Source organism: Lytechinus pictus, chromosome 10, assembly GCF_037042905.1.
Source record: "Lytechinus pictus isolate F3 Inbred chromosome 10, Lp3.0, whole genome shotgun sequence".
Classification (NCBI taxonomy): Eukaryota; Metazoa; Echinodermata; class Echinoidea; order Temnopleuroida; family Toxopneustidae; genus Lytechinus; species Lytechinus pictus.
In genome coordinates this window covers 10,996,630-11,016,529 of record NC_087254.1, presented here as the reverse complement: position 1 = coordinate 11,016,529, position 19,900 = coordinate 10,996,630, and the positions used below count along the sequence as shown (strand labels likewise).

Sequence of the window (19,900 nt, the reverse complement as noted above, 5' to 3'; positions counted from 1 at the left end):
CTGCCCCAGGTGTCTGGACTATGTCTCTGACCCTGACTGTGGTGACCAAATGCCCTTCATTTTTTTTTTATTGATGACCTTTTATTTTTGTATGTTAAATATTTGGTACAACAGTACAAAACCTAATCTAGTCTTCTAGAAATTCACCCTCTTAATCTCAGCAAAAGACTAGATCGCACATTGCAAATAACTGATGATGTAACAATATTAACTGAGCACTAAAAAAAGCCTTAACAAGATCAGGAAAAACATTTCTCACAGAGGATGTGGCTGGCACGGCAGATGATAAAGTTGAGTTGTAACATAAAAAAAGTTGTTCCACATTTTTTTTGACAAAATGAATCAGTAATGTATATGACTTTCTTCACGGAATGCTGTCAAAAAGTTTGATCTTCCTGTGAGTCTTCACATTTATGACCTTGTACACTCGCTGGGTCTAAGATCTTAGTTACGCTCAAATAGCAGAGCTATTTGAGTTACTGAAGAATAAATGGTGCATTCAATGTAAGTTATATAAACTTATTTTTAATCGAACTTGCAGATCATTCTTAATATTATAAACCTTGTATAAACCTCTCATTGCAGAACTTCTCGGTGATATACTTCGAACCAAACCAAAGGAAGCTCTTGGCATCGATTCTGTAATTGTCATCGACAATGTACCACAGGTTGGAGCAGATCGGTTACCAAAGCTGAAGAACGTCATCAGGAAAGTTTGTAGCAAGTATGGAGAGATCAGCACAGAGCACTATCCTGATGCTGAGGATGGCAAGACAAAAGGGTAATAATCTTTGAAGTTAGTGGGGGTGTCGGCTTTCAAGGGGGATTTGACACCACTCTTGGTTAACCATGGAAGATTGAGATTTATGACTTGTTATGTAATGCCACTGGAAAATGCCTTATATGGTAGTCATTTTCTCAGATTTCCTGGCCTGACACTGTTGCCCGAGGCTTCTTGCTGGTATACAGAGTTTGCTTTCCCCAAAAGATGTCTCTGTTATGTTTATTTCCAATTGGTCTAATGCCAATTCCTCTAATTACCAACTCATCTACTATCATTTGATCTATCATCAATTCGTCCACTATAGTACATGGTCCAATTGCCATTTCGTCCACTCACCTTTTTGGTAAATAACCAGTTGGTCCAATAGCCATTTAGTCCATAAACCATTTGGTCTAATTGGATAAGTGTTGAATGGGCGAAATGAATGAAAAGAAAATGGGTATAAGACTACATGTAACTGGTTATTAGACGTAATGGTCATAGACGAACTGGTGATTAGACGAAGTAATTATTGGACCAAATGGTTAATGGACCAAATGGTTGTTAGACGAAATGTTGATGGATGGAATGGCATGAGACTAAATAAAGGTAGACCATGTGATGAGTGGATGAATTGGCAATAGACGAATCGACAGCTTACCCTCTATTACAGGTATTTCCACTGCTTTTTACATAATCTGGGATCAACAAATAATCTATTCCCCATGAGAGCTGACACCCATTCACTGTAAAGGGCATTCCCCCCCCCCCCCCCCAACAAAAAACTTGATTTTGAATAGTTAGAGAAGAATCAAACTAATTTAATCAAAAATCGGATCTTGAAAGATTTCACAAAACATGTACACATGTACAGCACAGTGATGTGCTCATGAGAGAAGCAGCGCCACTGATTCTTTTGCCTTCTGTTACATGAATAATATTTCAATTTTTGCTGATATTTTGACAAAAAGAAGAATGGAGATAAATACAGCTCCTAGAATAGTCTGATGTTGGAGGATAGGAGAGAGTTCTTCCTCCTTTTCTTTCTAGTTCTTTCTAGGTTTCTTTCTAATTCTGTAGAATTGAAATATTCTAGTATTGGTACAAGGAATCTTGAGAGATCAAGAATCCCGAAGTTTATTACCAAGATTTGTTTTTACTGTTCTTTTGCAAAGCATCAACGGAGATCCTTTTTACGTAATTAAGAATTCTTATTCCTTTTTAATTTTTGCACCACAGGTATGTTTTCGTCGAATACAAATCACCTGAAAACGCCATCGAAGCTGCCAAGCAATTGAGTGGGTACAAGCTTGATAAACAGCATACGTTTGCTGTTAACTTGATCACAGATTTTGACAAGTAAGTTGCTCTTCTTGTAGCCATTTTATATTGTGATTTGATAGGGTCATCTTCTTGTGCCATAATCCTGATTTTGATAAGGACAAGGGTGTTGTTTCATGCTTTCATTTATTAGATGACACAATTTTAGTAGTTTATTATAGTAGTTTTCAACTTGTTATTGATGAGCAGCTTTGAAAGTTTTTTTTTTTTCTTTTGGGGGGGGGGGGGGATTTCTATGTTTGCTCTAGCTATTTGTGTAAGGAAAAGTGGTTCATGCTTTTTAGGGGCAAGGTTCTAGAGACTAAGATAAGATGTAGGGAGGGTGCACTGCTAGATGTGACCATGAGAACGTTGGACACACAGATCACAGAAATTTGCTCAGTTTGGCGGCGGCAGCTGTGATGTGTGGAACCCGGATTTAAATTAATGTGAAGAATTATGTCATGAAAAATTGCCTCGTACATAATTGTTGTAAATACATGTTCATATTTAAGAAAGGCTTGATTAATGATTTGATTTGATTGTTCCTTCTATTGATAGGTTTATGAATCTACCGGATGAATGGACCTCACCCGAGAAGCAGCCATACAAAGATCATGTAAGTCTAGCTCAGGCTTTTAGCAATAAACGTACTGACCCATCTTTACCCTTGTGCCTTGTGGGTAACTTATCCATTATGTGTGCACGTCACCTGGTCCAGCTATCCGTCTTTGACAGCTATGTCGGGGTGCTACATAACTTTTTGAATAGTTGGAATATACTTGCCCGAAATCTATTTCACTTGCCCGAAAAAATCCTTGAAAAAAAGTTTGCCTCTTCAAAAGAAAATATTGCGGTTAAACCATTGACCCTTTTTTCTCTCTTTTGACATGAACTGATGTACCTTGTTCTTACATTTCTTTTTCCAAAGTGATTTTATCTTTTCCACCATGACCCTAATTTTGGTCATTCTACTGTGAGAATTTTTGCTTGCCCAATTCGGGCAAGTAGTTTTGGTCTTTACTTCAAAACATTTGCCCGACTTTAACTTTTACTTGCCCCGGGCAATCGGGCAAGTGCTTATGTAGCACCCTGTATGTTCAATAATTTTCTTGCAGTCTTAGGGCCTTTTCACACGAGAATCTTGAATAATCATTGTAATGATGATTGCAATTTGTCTTTAGAATCATTGTACCATTCACACGTTTGCTTGAAAACTGATCTGAATTCGAATTCCTGAGCGAAGGCGGTACTGTGTCCTTGGTGACTTGTCAATCAAACCCAATCAAAGCACTGCATTGCAAAAACGAAACGATGAGTGCATGACAATTGTATTATCTACGGAAGTGCTTGAAAGGTCACGTAAGCTCGGCCCCTCAAAAGACGTCGGGAGGTCAACCCTTTCAGACGAAAAATTTGTACCGTAATTTGAGTGAAACTTAATGGAATTCACCTCCGGAGTAGAATTTGAATTCGTGATCGTGATTAGCGTTCATGGTTCTAGTTCAGTTTCACAAGTGCTAAAAATTTGTCATTAGTATTATTTTTCACTGGAATCATCATTTAAATTACGATTTTGGTGCCGTGTGAAAGGGCGGTTAGTATACTGAATGTACGTTTACAACAACTTTTGTTCTAAAAATGTTTCAATGAGCACTATAGTATTATGCTGAAATGCTTATCTGTTCATCACAATTTGAATTTCATTCTGAAAGAAATATGTCAGTCTGCAGGCCAGCATTGGTGCAGGCTTTTTCTTATTTTAGGCACTGGCAACCTCCCATTTTCAGGCTTTGTATTGTACAACACATGGGATGCTGCAATGTCTACATGCTGTGACTGGCATCCCTGTATAACTTGTACCGCTCATTACATTTTGCTTGGCAGTTTAATTTAGTATTTGACGATGCTCTTGTCTTATGCACATTCTTGGATGCCACTGGTCATTTAAGAAAAAACACCCTCATATAGATGCATTGATTGTTTGTATTGACAGGGTAACATGAGGAGCTGGTTGCTAGATAAGGAATGCAACGATCAATACAGTGTCATATCTGATGGTGGTGAGACCACTGCTATCCTGCTCAACAGCAAGACAGAGGCGTCGGTTGTAGAAGAGAGGAAGGTTAGACAATGTTTGAATATTTTTGTTTTACCTTATAGGGCATTCCTGAAAATTGCAATCAGTTGCAAATCAAATTAAGGTCAGAAATTGATCACAAGTCAATTAATGCATTGTGAAGTTTGAAATGTTATTCAGGTTGCATCATGAATGATCAACTGTAACATAACATGTTATTGACTAACTTCACTAATTTGAAGTCTACATAATACTGTGTTTATTCTGTACATGAGCATTTTTTTTATATACCAAGCCCCATTGTCGACACACTATTACAATTGATGAGCCACTTGAGTTATGATTCAAAAGATTCACCAAACCAAATTTGAAAAAAAAAAAGCATATAGACAGATATTTGCAGGAAGGTTTCGCATAACTTTTCTGATGTACTTATTTCATGGAATGACCTGCCCACTTATTCAAATACACTTGCCATTTCATATAGCCATGTTTCTGCCACATCATGTGACCTGTTCAGTGGTCACTTGGAGTCCAAACAATGGCTGAGAGTAAATCCTATCCGGTCCTTGAAGCAAGGTTACCCTAGCTGTCTGACAGCCATGTAGTCTTGTGCCGACAGACCAGATACATTTTCCTCACAGAATAGTTGTATGCATTTTCAGGCATTTCTCTGTTTTGTAAAATTTAAATAATAGACTATTTGCCATCACTTCTAGTGGGGAAAGAAGTAGATTCTAAATGAGAACTTATTACTAATTTTTATTTTTTATTTCCATATTATTATTATTATTTTTTTTTTTTTGGGGGGTGACATTTTCATTTCCTGAGTTCTGTCTCTAATTGTAAATTAATTTCTTATTTCCTGTTAGGCTTTCACCATTTGTCAAATGTCCACTTCGTCTAAGACCAATTAGACTAATGGTTAGATGAACTGTTAATGATGTAAATTGATTAAATTGTCATTCGTCAAAGTGCAAAATATTTGGTATACGAAGTGGAAATTTGAATATCTGAACATTTGAATGTCATTAGAATAAATGAGAATTAGACATGAGTAGATATTTGACCAAGAATAATCTACCAAATGTCAAGTAGACCAAAGTGATTGTATATCGAATAGGTGGAGATATTAGACTGAAGTAGACTATAAAGTGAATTTAAACCATCTCTATTGCGAAATATTTCTTTCCAGCGGTGGACGGAGACGTACATTCGCTGGTCTCCGTTAGGGACGTACCTCGTGACCTTCCATCAGAAAGGTATTGCATTGTGGGGTGGGGAAAACTTCCAGCAGATCAGAAGGTTTGCCCATCCCGGTGTCCAGCTCATTGATGTATCACCATGCGAAAGGTATGTAATAGGGCGGGAGTAATTGGTTGTACTTTGTTTTACTCATTGGTCTATTTATTTATTTTATTTATTACGTCTTATTTTACCAGGGTCAGTGGGTCAAACACTTTTATACTTAGAGGCCCTGGTCTGTCCTTTCGTTGTGATTAGGATAACTTTGCCCTAATGGTAACCACCCTGGAAACTTTGGTTGTGAATTGCTGTTGAGCATTGTTACCATGGTAGTTACCATAATGGCAAAGCTGCCATAATTGGAAGTCTTGTGAAAGTGGCCCCACAGTGGGACAGTCTTAATGTTGGATTGATATTTGATGCTCTCTCATCCCTGTGCAATACTGCTATTTAATTTGAGTTTAGATAAACGAAATACAGCCATGTTTCTGCCACATCATGTGACCTGTTCAGTGGTTGCTTGGAGTCCAAACAAATGGCTGAGAGTAAAACTAATCCGGTCCTTGAAGCAAGACTACCCATGCTGTCTGACAGCCATGTAGTCTTGTGCCGACAGACCAGATACATAAGTGCATCAGTAGTTATTAGAATTTTGAAGAGGTAGTATGATTGATTAGATAGATCGCTATTCAACTTGTATTAAATATAGTGTTATTCGTTTGCATGTGTAGAAAGAAGGGGAGGGGAAACCTCCCACATAGATCCAGACTATAGATAATTAGGTTCTGGGTTTAATTCCTGCCTCCGCTCTTGATGTCCTCTGCAAGGCGTTAACCTACATTTGCCACAATCATCCTTGGATTATATACCCTGCAAAGCTGTATTGCCTTATTGGCAGCTATACCAAAGCTGGGGTAATGATGTGAAGCATTTAGAAACATTTGTATTATGTATTATATAAATATTGCATATATTGTTTTGAGATATAATTTCTTAGTTAATTCTATTTCTCTCTCTCCCTCTTATTCACCTTCTCAGGTATATTGTGACATTCAGCCCTCTTCATGATCCGAGAGACGAGTTTCAAGCAATCATCATCTGGGACATCAAGACGGGAGCCAAGAAGAGAGGTTTCTCATGTGATAATGCTTCCAATTGGCCAGTATTCAAGTAAGAGGCTTTCCTATTGTAAAGTATCCTCCACCCTCCCCCCCCCCCCACCTCAGCCTTGCTTAGTTATGGTTCGGAAAAGAATAGCAACGTCTTTATATTTTTCATGTAGAGTTAGAAAAATCCCAACTCTTGTGCTAATAAACATGCATCATTTTCTTCAAGTTGTAATGAGGATTTAAACTCCAAAGCTGCATGGAAATCTCAAGATGATATAAAAGATTTTATTGTGGTGTCATGGCTGGCATCATATTATATCATAATGATTTCACCATAACATCATGAGATGTGTTAAATCATGTCAGTAGTTACGATAGTCCACACAAATATGAATCGATCATTTTGCAAATATATGTTTTGAATTGCGTTAAACTTTAAGGCCCAAATTTACAAAGGAGGTTTTTAAAACCATCAGTTTAACCCATGGTTTATGCAGATTTCCTGTATAAATTACAATTATTTACCGCGTATATTAAAAAATGTGCAATGCTGATGCAGGCTTTTGTCACCTGTGGTCCTGAATGAAATGGCGTGGATAACCACAGCAACAGGCATCAATTTGACGCACTGTGACAAAAGTGTGCATCAGTATTGGACATTTTTTAATATACGCGGTAAATAAGCATGATATATACAGGAAATCTGCGTAAAACATGGGTTAAACCGATGGTTTTGAAAACCACCTTTGTGAATTTGGGCCTAAGGATTTGATGTGTCTGTAGTTATTTGTTGCCTTGCCTTGCCTTGCAACAACAGAAAAGTTGCTTGCCTTTGCAACATTTGTGTGGTCTTTCATATCACTAAACAAAGCCCTACCTGTGTAGTTTGCAGCACATGTTCACTGCTAATGCCTTATGTGGAGTTTGTAATGTACAGATTTCAGCCATGTTTCTGACACACTCTATGCAACCTGTTCAGTGGTTGCTTGGAGTCCAAACAAATGGCTGAGAGTAAATCCTATCCGGTCCTTGAAGCAAGACTACCCGTGCTGTCTGACAGCCATGTAGTCTTGTGCCGACAGACCAGATACATTAAGAAAATTATTGGAGTGTTCACATACTTTCTATTGATAAATGATATATCGGCAATTCCGCTAAAGACCTTGAAATGATTTGTCTCTGTCTTCTAGTTCATAAGGAAAGTTGGATTGCCATCCAATCATCACGACTTGAGCAGGTCATGTGGTGGAGTAAGAATGGAGAAATATTGGGGTTGGACCCCAAAGGCCCAAATTCACAAAGGTGGTTTTGAAAACCCACGGTTGAATCCATGGTTTATGCAGATTTCCTGTATGAATTACACGTATAGGGCGCGTGTATAAAAAATGTCCAATGCTAATGCGCGTTTTTTTCACAGTGCGCCAAATTGACGCCTGTTACCATAGTTAGATACGCTATTTTATCCATGAGTCCACTGTTTGAAGAGTGGACTCATTGATTCAAAACAGTGGACTCATGAATAAAATAGCGTGGATAACTACGGCAACAGGTGTAAATTTGGCGCACCGTGACAAAAGCGCGCATCAGCAGTGGACATTTTTTAATATACGTGGTTAAATAAGCGTAATTTATACAGGAAATCTGCATAAACCATGGACTCAACCGTGGGTTTTCATAACCACCTTTGTGAATTCAGGCCAAAGGGTTAGTAGGGGACCGTTTCATGAAAGGACACTTCAGACATTTTATCCGACAAGTACTGTTTTATCCGACAGTTACCATGGTAACAGTACCTCTCAGCCAATCATGCTCAAGGAAAGTTGTCAGACCTGACAACACGTCGGATGAAAATGTTGATGAAATGCTCCCCATGATACATGTTCTAAAAATGACAATGCTGTTTTTTCCGTGTTGCTAACTTGCATTCTTATATCAGATCTAGCCGCACTGTAATCAAATTGCATGTTTTCCCTCTGCCTACTGTATAGGTGGAGTCATGATGGAAAGTTCTTTGCTAGGATGTCAGAAGACACACTTAGTATATATGAGACTCCTTCATTTGGACTACTGGAGAAAAAGAGTCTCAAAATAGTGGGCATTAGGTGAGATTATTACATTTTCTATTAAATTCTCAGTTGTATTTTATATGATGGTTGGTAGGGTATTTTTGTCATGGAATATATGATATTGCATTTTGGGTAAAATAAAGTTGAGTTTGTTATACTGCATAGTAAGCTAGCATTTTTGTCAAATACGATAATCTAAAACAAAATTTCAACTTGAGAATATTGAACTGTTAGAGAACAGATTTCTTCAAAGCTGATCTGTACAGAGTCTGTGTGATATTGGAGAATATCATGAGGCAAAGTGAGGATAGAGAAAAATGAGTTCTTGCAATGCAGTAGATATTGCATTTCGGGTAAAATAAAGTTGAGTTTGTTATACTGCATAATAAGGTAGCATTTTTGTCAAATACCATAATCTAAAACAAACTTTCAACTGGAGAATATTGAACTGTTAGAAAACAGATTTCTTCAAAGCCGATATGTACAGAGTCTGTGTGTTTGAGAATATCATGAGGCAAAGTGAGGATAGAGAAAAATGAGTTCTTGCTATGCAGTAGAGTATATACCAGGGCTCCCAGCCCATCGGGAAAATCATGGAAAATTATTTTACTTTTTCCAGTGAGGAAAAAATAAGGGGATTTGATTAAAAGAATACCGCAAATCTGGGAAAAATGCCTCAAATGAGGGAAAATTCAGGGAATTTTGATCAGCCCAAAAGTTGAAAGCACGGTAGTCAGTCCTACTCTTATATTTTGTTGCATAACAACCTCTTTCTGTATAAGGTGAGGAAAGGATGACTGTATGGGGAGAAGGGAGGCCATTACATGCCTGTGCAATAGTACTAACTTAAGTTTTACATTATTGTTTTTATACTGAAAATACATGTAATTCATGGCAACAACTTAGAAAACATGCGAACTTGGGAATTGGTTTAAATAATAATCAAGGAATTTTTAAACTTCATCAGGGAAAAATCAGGGAATTTAGTTTTCTTGAAAAGCTGGGAACCCTGATATACCCATTCAGTGTAATTTGTTTCCTAGTCCTAGAGATGTGTTATTGTCTAATGATTCAGCCATGTTTCTGCCACATCATGTGACCTGTATAGTGGTCACTTGGAGTCCAAACAAATGGCTGAGAGTAAATCCTATCCGGTCCTTGAAGCAAGACTACCCTAGCTGTCTGACAGCCATGTAGTCTTGTGCCGACAGACCAGAAACATTTTATCTAGGTGAATTCTAATATGAGTATTGTTTGCAGATAGAATCATTGAAATGTTTTAACAACTGAAATTACTACAGATAGGTAGGTAGGTAGGTAGGGCAAAATCTTGAATGGACACATTAATAGATACACTGCAAATAGATAGAAATAGAGATAGGCAGAGAGACAAAATTATATGTGCCTTGCAAACATTGTGATCTACATCAGTGTTATTTTATGTGTATCCCTTCTTTATCCAGGGAGTTCTGCTGGTCACCTGCGAGTAACATCCTGAGTTACTGGACTCCGGAAGAGAAAGAGAACCCGGCCCGAGTGACATTGATTGCCATCCCTTCTAGGAAAGAAGTTAGAGTCAAGAATCTCTTCAACGTGGCTGATTGTAAGCTACATTGGCAGAAACAGGGCCATTACATGTGCTGCAAGGTCGATAGGCTCTCCAAGAGCAAGAAGGTGAGTAGAGTTGAACCTTAAAGTAACAAACGTCTTGGACCTAACAAACAATGTCATTGACCTGACAAACAAGGTCTTTGACGTGACATACAAGGTCATTGTATGTGCTGCATGGACGATAGGCTCTCCAAGAGCAAGAAGGTGAGTAGAGTTGAACCTTAAAGTAGCAAACGTCTTGGACCTAACAAACAAGGTCATTACATGTTCTGCAAGGACAATAGGCTCTCCAAGAGGAAGAAGGTGAGTAGAGTTGAACCTTAAAGTAGCAAACGTCTTGGACCTAACAAACAAGGTCATTACATGTGCTGCAAGGACAATAGGCTCTCCAAGAGCAAGAAGGTGAGTAGAGTTGAACCTTAAAGTAACAAACGTCTTGGACCTAACAAACAAGGTCATTACATGTGCTGCAAGGACAATAGGCTCTCCAAGAGCAAGAAGGTGAGTAGAGTTGAACCTTAAAGTAACAAACGTCTTGGACCTAACAAACAATGTCATTGACCTAACAAACAAGGTCTTTGACCTGACAAACAAGGTATGTGCTGCAAGGACGATAGGCTCTCACAGAGCAAGAAGGTGAGTGAGTAGACAAACCCTGAGAGCAACAAACAAGGTCTTTGACCTAACAAACAAGGTCTGTGGCCTGACAAACAAGGTCATTACATGTGCTGCAAGGTTCATAGGCTCTCAAAGAGCAAGAAGGTGAGTGAGTTGACAAAGCTTGGAGGTAGTGTTTCACAAAGAGTTGAGTGTGACTTAAGTTGTGGTTACATGCCAACGGACACATGACAAGGTAACTATGCGTAAGTTGAATCGCCTGGGATCCCAGAAATCTTTTGACTTCGCAGAATTTTTACTTAGAAGAGGGATATTTCATCTGTTTTGCATAATCTGGTTACAAAAAGTTGCTTTCACTTTGGCGAATATTTGACTTATGGAATTAGAAATTCAGCTTTTGCTATTTTATGTGTGTTTAAGATGTTACCTCATGGGATATGAGCTCTTGCTATGCAGCAGAATTCATTCATTGTAATTTGTGTCCTAGAGATGTGTTATCTTCTAATGATTCAGCCATGTTTCTGCCACATCATGTGACCTGTTCAGTGGTCACTTGGAGTCCAAACAATGGCTGAGAGTAAGACCAATCCGGTCCTTGAAGCAAGACTACCCATGCTGTCTGACAGCCATGTAGTCTTGTGCCGACAGACCAGATACAGACTTGATATATTCAGAATTTGGAAACCTGTGCTTCAGTGTGTCATTGATCGTGTGAAATCAATTTAACTGTCATTGTCATGGAAACATTCGGCCATAGGTATGGAGTTTACTGTTACGCCTCATACTGAGATGGAAGATCTTACTGAATTTTGGAAAAATTGTGTGAAATTCATCTGACAACTTTATTTTTAGCATATCTTTTATTCGATTATCTAACATCTTTATTTTTATGGAAGAAAATTGTCGTAGACAGGGTGCTTGCTATTCATACCCCTGCAATGCCATAGAAAATTATTCTGAAACTGAGAGAAAAAAATTGTGTGTTTGCCAATGATGTTGGTTTCTCCTCCATTACTATTTTATAATTTTCCCTTTTCATATTAAATATTTCAAACAATAATAATATCTGAGGCTATAACACAAAGCTAAGCAGTCATCCTTGAAGAATATCTTTACAATTGATTGCATTGACTACAATGTACAGAATCAGTAGTGAAAATCAAACTTATGATCAACTGCTAACCTTTGTGTTCCAGTGGACCCGAAAGTGTGGTCTGGAATGAAATCCATACTTCTTTTCAGAACCAATCAACTTTGAGTTCTTCCGAATTCAGAAATATAAAATGTTTTCTTGGAGATTTGTCTAATTCCTTTTTTTTTGTGTGTGTGCTCTTCTTTCAGAACCAATTCACCAACTTCGAGATCTTCCGAATGCAAGAGAAGCAGATTCCGGTGGATTCGATAGAAGTGAAGGAAGTCATTGTGGCGTTTGCATGGGAGCCAACAGGGAACAAGTTTGCCATCTTACATGGGGAATCCCCTCGAATCTCGGTTAGCTTCTACAACATCAAGCCAAAGGGAAAAGTAGAGCTTATCAGTGAGTTTGACCTGCAAGCTTGTCTTGTATAACTTTGATTTTGCTCTCATTTGCTCACATTTACAGGTTGTTCAGTTATGAATTTGCTAGTCGGCCTTCAAAATTTGCTTTTGTAAGTGTGTTGATATCGTGAAAGTAACAACTGCTACCATATCGTCCTAGTCATACATGTATCAAGGAAAATAAGTGTGAAAAACATTGTTAGTTTATTTCAGTTCTGGGGTTTATTTATTGTTTGTGTGCGTACTGAAGTTTCAGTCATATTTCACCTCTAATACTTTTCATGATTTAGCCATGTTTCTGACACACTCTATGCGACCTGTTCTGTGGTTGCTTGGAGTCCATACAAATGGCTGAGAGTAAATCCTATCCGGTCCTTGAAGCAAGACTACCCATGCTGTCTGACAGCCATGTAGTCTTGTGCCGACAGACCAGATACACCAGAACGGGAAAAAAATACAAGGGGCCTGGGGCAATTTGGCCCCCAAAATGCTGAAAAGAGCCGGGGAAACTAAAATACGGGGGGCTGGAAAATCCCAATTCATTGCGATGTTAAAGCTTATCCAGTGTTGCAGATTGAGGCAATTAGTTGTGAAAAGTAGCCCCCGAAAAAAATGTTGATTTTTCTTTTTGCCTGTACCAGAAATGTCAAGGTATTGACACAAGGCTATAGTATTGTCTGTACTAGTTAAAATTGTTTAAAAAATAATTCACTGCATATCTGTTGATTAAACATCTGTGACAATGATTTATCATACTGATCAGCCAAAATGTAATATAGTTTTTCGATTTTTATTTGTACAGAGACTCTGGAAAGGAGAACAGCCAATAGTATCTTCTGGTCCCCGGCTGGTCAGTTTGTTGTGCTCGCTGGGCTTAGGAGGTAAGTCAATTTCACTCATGCACTTACCTTTTTCCTTCCTCGCTGTTTCCGCTGAGCCATGTTTCTGACACACTCTATGTGACCTGTTCAGTGGTTGCTTGGAGTCCATACAAATGGCTGAGAGTAAATCCTATCCGGTCCTTGAAGCAAGACTACCCATGCTGTCTGACAGCCATGTAGTCTTGTGCCGACAGACCAGATACACCTGTGTACAATAAAAAATCTTGTAGGGCATTTATGCCAAAAAAGCTTCAAACATTCATCCTGCTTCATGTAGATTTTTATCATGTTTCAAATATCATTGACCAAAGATGATTAAATGATAAAATTCGTTTCTTTCCAGTTTTACAAACGAGATCAAAATATTGGTATTGAGCCACAGAATAATGAAGCAAATTATTATTGGCAAGGAATGGGTTTCAGGCAGTGTTTCTCTACCAAGTTGTGTAGCTGTAATGGATAATTTGCAGAATTCAATTTGATTAAATTCAATCTATTTTCATTTTATTTTCCTTAGTGTGGACATTTGTTGTATAAACATTACTACTACAATGACTTTTGTAAATTTTACATACTGAGTAAAATGCAATCATGCAGAATGGCATAAGACATAAGATTGAGACGGTATCAATGTGTTGCAGGGAAAAGATTGGTTCTTATTTCAATTACACTTTCAGCCTTATTCCCCCGGACCGCAAAAATCATTGTAAATATATCATACAAATTCACTGGTATTTTACGTGTAGAGCACGAGAGTTAAGACCTTTTCTGCAAATTAATAATATTGCTTCCCTTTTCCCCCCACTTGACAGTATGAATGGTGTGTTTGAGTTCATCGACACTGGCAACGATACGATCACCATGATGAATGCTACAGAACACTTCATGGCAACGGACGTCGAATGGGATTCTACTGGTCGCTATGTCATCACTGGGGTCAGCTGGTGGAGTCACAAGGTCAGTATAGGCCAAAGGTCATGTGATTTTTATTTTTTTCTCTGAAGCTGGTTATATTGACAAGTATTGTGCTGATTATAAGAGCAGAACTGAAGCTTCTATTACCACTTTGAACAGTGCCATCTCAACCTCGTTACATCCTTGGGGCCGATTGTATGAAACTGCAGATTTTTTGCGATGCGCTGTATGAGACTCATTGAATGGAAATTCAGTTTTGTCATAGAAACTCTACACAGCAAAAATATGAAATCCATTTTGCAAAGGTAATTTCAAATGAATTTTTACATGAGAAGTAAAGAGCAAAAACACATTTTCCATCTTCCAGAAAATCACTTTCCCTACATTGGAGACTACTGATATATTTTTCAAACTTTAGGATATTGAAGCAAGTAATGGAGAGAGAAATTTGCGCCTAAGTTTGTTTTGTTTCATTGTACATCCAGGTTGACAATGCATACTGGGTCTGGAGTTTCCAGGGTAAGCTTCTGCAGAAGTGTGACCGAGAGAGATTCTGTCAAGCGCTCTGGCGCCCTCGCCCACCTACTCCGCTTAATGAAGAGAAGATTAAGGTATAGTAACATTTTATTCATTTCACTGCATTCCCCGGGGCAGGGGGGGGGGGGGGTTTGTTGATTTTCCAGAATATAGAGTGGATTAACCCTAAAAAGACTGGGGGGGGGGGGCTGATTCAGCCCCCCCTCGACATTTTTCGCGATAAATCTGTAATGCGAAAAGCTGGCGCCGCGCCGTTCCATGACTTTTTTCTTCCAAGTCTTGCGCAACTTTTGAGACTAAATTTGCGACGCCCGGGTACGTGGTTCCGGAATTACGCAACATTTTGTAAGTGCATGTCGACCCGAAATTGCTCAAAAACGTGGATTTGTGTACAAATCCAATGCAAATTGTGTTTTTAGCCAAAATTCATAAATGTATCATTATTTTCAATTTTACTAATCAAACTCAATTGATTTCATCTTGTTTATGGTCAAAATAAAGTAGCGGACGATTTCCATTGAAAAAACAATAAAAAACAAAAAGTAAAAAAACAAAGAAATACATAAGAAATTTTAAAAACAATAAAATACTTAAGAAAACAATTGTGATATTGAATTTTTTTAAAAGTACATTTGATCAGAATCCTTCAAAGAGTTTGTGAATAAAAAATTAGCAGTTTAGAGGCCTTATTTAGTTAACTAGAGCAAATCTTCGATTTTACGCATAAATTAGCATTATTAATGAATTATGAGATTTTTCGGAAAATTTGATCCTACAGTCTTGGAGATTATGCCATGGGTAATGCACGTGCCAATTTTCGTCGCGGTCGACGGCCTAGATCATAGGGGGGGGCTGAATCAGCCCCCCCCCCCCCAGTCTTCTTAGGCATCGAAATAGCCCAGTCTATTTAGGGTTAAGGTATAATAGCATTTACTTCTGTCAGTTTTCTTTTTGGGGAAAAATGATGCAACAAGCTTGTTGATTTATCAAAATATTTAGTGGCACAAAAGCTCTGTTTTGCACAAGCTATTTTGAACTTTAAAGCGAAGGTTGGGACATGCTTTGTAATTTATTTTGAATAATTAACTTTATCATCGACTTGTAATCAGGGATGAGAGCTTTTTAAGCCGATTTCAGCTCGTTTTTTTGTTTGATTTTCAGCTAATTTCAGTTTTGTCAACATTCTTCAGCTCTTTTTATTTGTGATCTCTCACACCCCAGTGTAATTATTTGATTTATAATTTGAAGAAAGAATGCAGCCATGTTTCTGCCACATCATGCAACCTGTTCAGTGGTTGCTTGGAGTCCAAACAATGGCTGAGAGTAAGACTAATCCGGTCCTTGAAGCAAGACTACCCATGCTGTCTGACAGCCATGTAGTCTTGTGCCGACAGACCAGATACATTAGCACATTAGGATATTCTGTAATCTATATACCTTAAGTTTTCTGCTCCAGGACCTTCCTATTTCAAAATGTATTCTTTTTGAAGGGTCATGTTGCCTGCTCAAGAAGATTGTCATTTTTAAGCAACTGTTGATGCATAAATGATTTGTGTGGTAGCTGAAGTGAAATGTATGGTCGTTAATATTGCAGTATGATGTTAACTTTTCAGGAGATCAAGAAGAACATGAAGACGTATAACAAGATGTTTGAGCTCCAAGACGCCAAGAGGAAGTCCAAGGCGTCAAAGGTATGTGAATCAATACATTCAATCAGCTAGCATTGTCTCCTGATGAACACTTATTTCATTAATAGTTTAGATCTCAATGCTGCATGAAAGCAATGTAATGTTTTGCTACTTGGTGGTATAATAATTTGATATGAATGTATGGAGTAGTGAATTCATTCAAGTGGGTCTATATTACAAGACTACACTTCTCACAGTGTTGCATTATGGGTAATGAATCATGCCAGATATGAGAAGTTGATGGCAATGGGGCTATTAAGGCTGCTGTTGTGAATCTCCTTCCCCCCGCCCCAGTTGTATTGTATTGAGAAGAGCCAATGGATGTACGCACCGAGGTCCGCAGGAACGAGTGCGGTATATCCATTTGGCGAGTCGAGCACAGAGTTCATTATTTAGGTCCTCTATGCACAAGAATGCATGCATTGTTTGTTTTATACAACCCTCACCCATGGTACTGAGTTGCCGCGAATGCTATATTTGATCTAAATTTTAGATAATTCTAGACAATTCCAGAACTCCCACTATCCTGCACTCTTGACGTCAGAGTGCAGGATAGTGCATTTTGGATGCAATAGTGCAATTCACTGAATATCATGTGATCCGATTTGGACCAATCAGATTACAGAACATACTTGGGAGTTGTATAATATATTCTTGATCTCTTTGTATTATACTAAATGAATTAATATCTTGTGATTCAGGAGCTGATCGAACGTCGCCAGCAACAGATGAATGATTTCCTGGAAGTCTTGGAGAGGTTGAAGAAGAGATACAAAACTGAGAAGGAGACGAGGATGCAACTGAGAGGAGGTTAGTAGCCACTTTCAGGATACGTATTGGATATCTAATTTGATTTTATTTTTCTTCTACATAACTATATAATATAACATAGATATAACAAATATTGACAATAAATCAGGCATATATCATTTAGCATAAAATTAGTAGCAGAAGATGGATTGCCATTGTAAGCACACACAAAAATGCTTGAAAAATATGACAAACCGAAACATATATTTACCATATAATCATATTATGAGCAGAATTGATCATTACGAATTATTTAAGTATCAATTAAGTATAATGTAAAAAAGAGAAGAAAAAAATCTAACAAGCCAACAATTGCTATAATATATTATCAAGAGAAAACAAAACAATGATAAATGAAGATGATGATGATAACGATGATGGTGGGAATATGCAAGCTTGTTGACTATACAGTGGTGCCCAGAAAATGAACATATTTAAAGTGTTCAAGTTCTGCCATGTTTTAGATGGTTAATTGTGAAGTCAGGTGATTGAATATTACCTTCAATAAAGTTTGTTTCTCTGAGCTCACCAAATATTGTAGTATTGTCTACATTCAACGCTCAGCATGGAGGAATGGATTTTGTGATGGGGTTCACTAAATTTGAGCACAACTGTATGTCCGACTTTTTTAATGGACTCGCTGAAAAACAAACTCACGACTGATAGCAAGTGTTTAAAAAAATTTTTTAAATAGATAGATTTAAGAAAACCTATCGATACAGCATCACATTTTTAGATTGTACTCATTAAAAATTGTCTGTTTTTATCAGGTTTGGACACCGACGAGATTGAACACGACGAGGAGAATGACGAGGAGGAGGTAGTCGAATTCTTTATTGGAGAAGAGAGTGCTGAAGTCGACGAATTCGATCACGAGTAGTCGAGACGATACCCAACCGCGTTTTGAATCCTAGGGGAGTCTGTCATCCCGTGGGATTGCTGCCTTCCTGTCAGTTTGTGTGCGAGATCGAATACGAAGTGTGTCGGGAGACGACACTGAATCTTATAGAACCTGATATCGTTCGGGTCGATATCTCTTATTACATTATCTGAATTGGTAGTTGGTATATTAGAATTGTCATTGAATTTCTGTGTGAAATTTGTTTGTTGCATTTAATCAAAATATTGTAAGCCTTCAAGGATTTTTTTTCGTATTGCACAAGTTATATTTCTCTTTTCAAAGTAAGATCTTGAAGTTAACCTTAATCTTTCTTATAAATTGCTAATACTGTAATACATATATATTTAAGTAATACCTCATAATTTTTATAATAATTGAGCTGTTATAATTACTTTTGAATTCAATTTGTAGTATTTACAAAGGATACTTTTTGTATTCGTTACACACGGCTAGTCTTTTCTTTTGAGAGAGATATTTATCTGCCTAGCAGTCATCGTAAGGCTTGCTGAAAATCAGGAAGTCTTTTGAAGAAATTAGGTACACTATATTTATTAACCTACCTATCGATTCATTCCAATCTTCTGTTATCTTCTTTTTGTTTTTGTTTAGACCGAGTACGTGGAGCAAGATGTGTTTGTTTGATAACATGTTTGATTACCCATGCAATGTGTTAGAGATTGTAGGGCCAGCATGTACTAGTGTCGATCTATCTACCCCTTTTCACAAGAACATTGTTCATTCAACAGTAGGTGTACAGAACCCCCCTTATGGTCGATCGCCAACATCATGCCTTCACTGTATAAGTGCCTGCTCAGTGAGGAATAATTTAGCGGACGAGTCTTGTATTATCTACTACCTGTGCAAGTCAAAATCATGTTCAGATTCGGCCACTTTTAACGGTACAAAAAATATGCAAAGATCATGTAAAGTGAACAGATGTGTGGTGCTCTGGTCTTCATGTGGGAGCTCCCGTGGGGCAGGAACTGTCGGACTTGATTCTACCACCGGTATTGTCGGCTCTCGCCGTCATGCCATAGATGGTGAATGTGGTGCAAGCTGCAAAGCCGAGTCATCACAGGATGTCAAACCAATGGCTTGTTTAGGATCAAGAAATGCCATCGAATGCTGCATGGAGCAGCGGGTGAACTGTACCAGCGTTTTGTGTCAATCTACCGGCTCAGTCCCTGTACAGTCTAAGACAGAAACTACTTACGACTTCAATTGCAATGATCAGTTATGCAAAATACAATGGAAGCGATATGAATTGCTTCTATACCAGGTTATCCTAACTCTTACTGTAATTTTTATCTTTTCCAAATTAGCCCATGAATCTTCCATGAGGTGTTCTATGATCGCATGCTCTTTGAGTATGGTTTGGTCAACATCCACGTGGCACTGTGCCACACACTATGGCATGTACCCAGACCCATTTAGGATAGGATAATAAAATCTTTAGATTAAAAAAAAAGAGAACTTCAGGTGTCTTTATTTTGTAATTTGACGTTTCCTCTTTCTTTCTTTTTCCTTATCACACAAACTTTCCAATATCACTTTTGTTTGTGTCATACACACCCTTTAATATCGCATTCTACCCCCCCCTCACCTATTATTCGTTCCTCATTGATCGTCTTGCCTGCCTTTCTTTCTTTGTGGTCTTCAGGACCACCTCAACATTTTCTATTCCTCATTTCTATATTTTTAACCCTAAAAAGACTGGGGGGGGGGGCTGATTCAGCCCCCCCCTCGACATTTTTAGCGATAAATCTGTAACGCGAAAAGCTGGCACCGCGCCGTTCCATGACTTTTTTCTTTCAAGT

General features: G+C 38.1%; 1 protein-coding gene across 1 annotated transcript; it reads left to right on the top strand.

The window, feature by feature from the left end:
* The first annotated feature begins 585 nt into the window (after positions 1–585).
* On the top strand, positions 586–19,556 carry LOC129269099 (eukaryotic translation initiation factor 3 subunit B-like). The gene is made up of 15 exons (XM_064105324.1): positions 586–781; positions 2,003–2,122; positions 2,645–2,702; positions 4,080–4,208; positions 5,359–5,516; positions 6,447–6,578; positions 8,506–8,619; positions 10,047–10,257; positions 12,154–12,349; positions 13,154–13,232; positions 14,045–14,189; positions 14,633–14,758; positions 16,298–16,375; positions 17,074–17,182; positions 17,953–19,556. Exons 3-15 carry the CDS (start codon positions 2,649–2,651, stop codon positions 18,060–18,062), a joined length of 1,641 nt encoding a protein of 546 aa, XP_063961394.1. The 5' UTR covers positions 586–781; positions 2,003–2,122; positions 2,645–2,648; the 3' UTR covers positions 18,063–19,556.
* Positions 19,557–19,900: the final 344 nt, after the last annotated feature.

What these genes read in the sequence shown, in the direction of transcription:
- LOC129269099 (XM_064105324.1), top strand. Translation starts at nt 2,649, where the DNA reads ATGAATCTACCGGATGAATGGACCTCACCCGAGAAGCAGCCATACAAA. An exon ending in AGCAGCCATACAAAGATCAT is followed by an intron (nt 2,703 to 4,079) that starts GTAAGTCTAGCT and finishes TTGTATTGACAG; the next exon opens with GGTAACATGAGGAGCTGGTT. An exon ending in TTAATGAAGAGAAGATTAAG is followed by an intron (nt 14,759 to 16,297) that starts GTATAGTAACAT and finishes TTAACTTTTCAG; the next exon opens with GAGATCAAGAAGAACATGAA.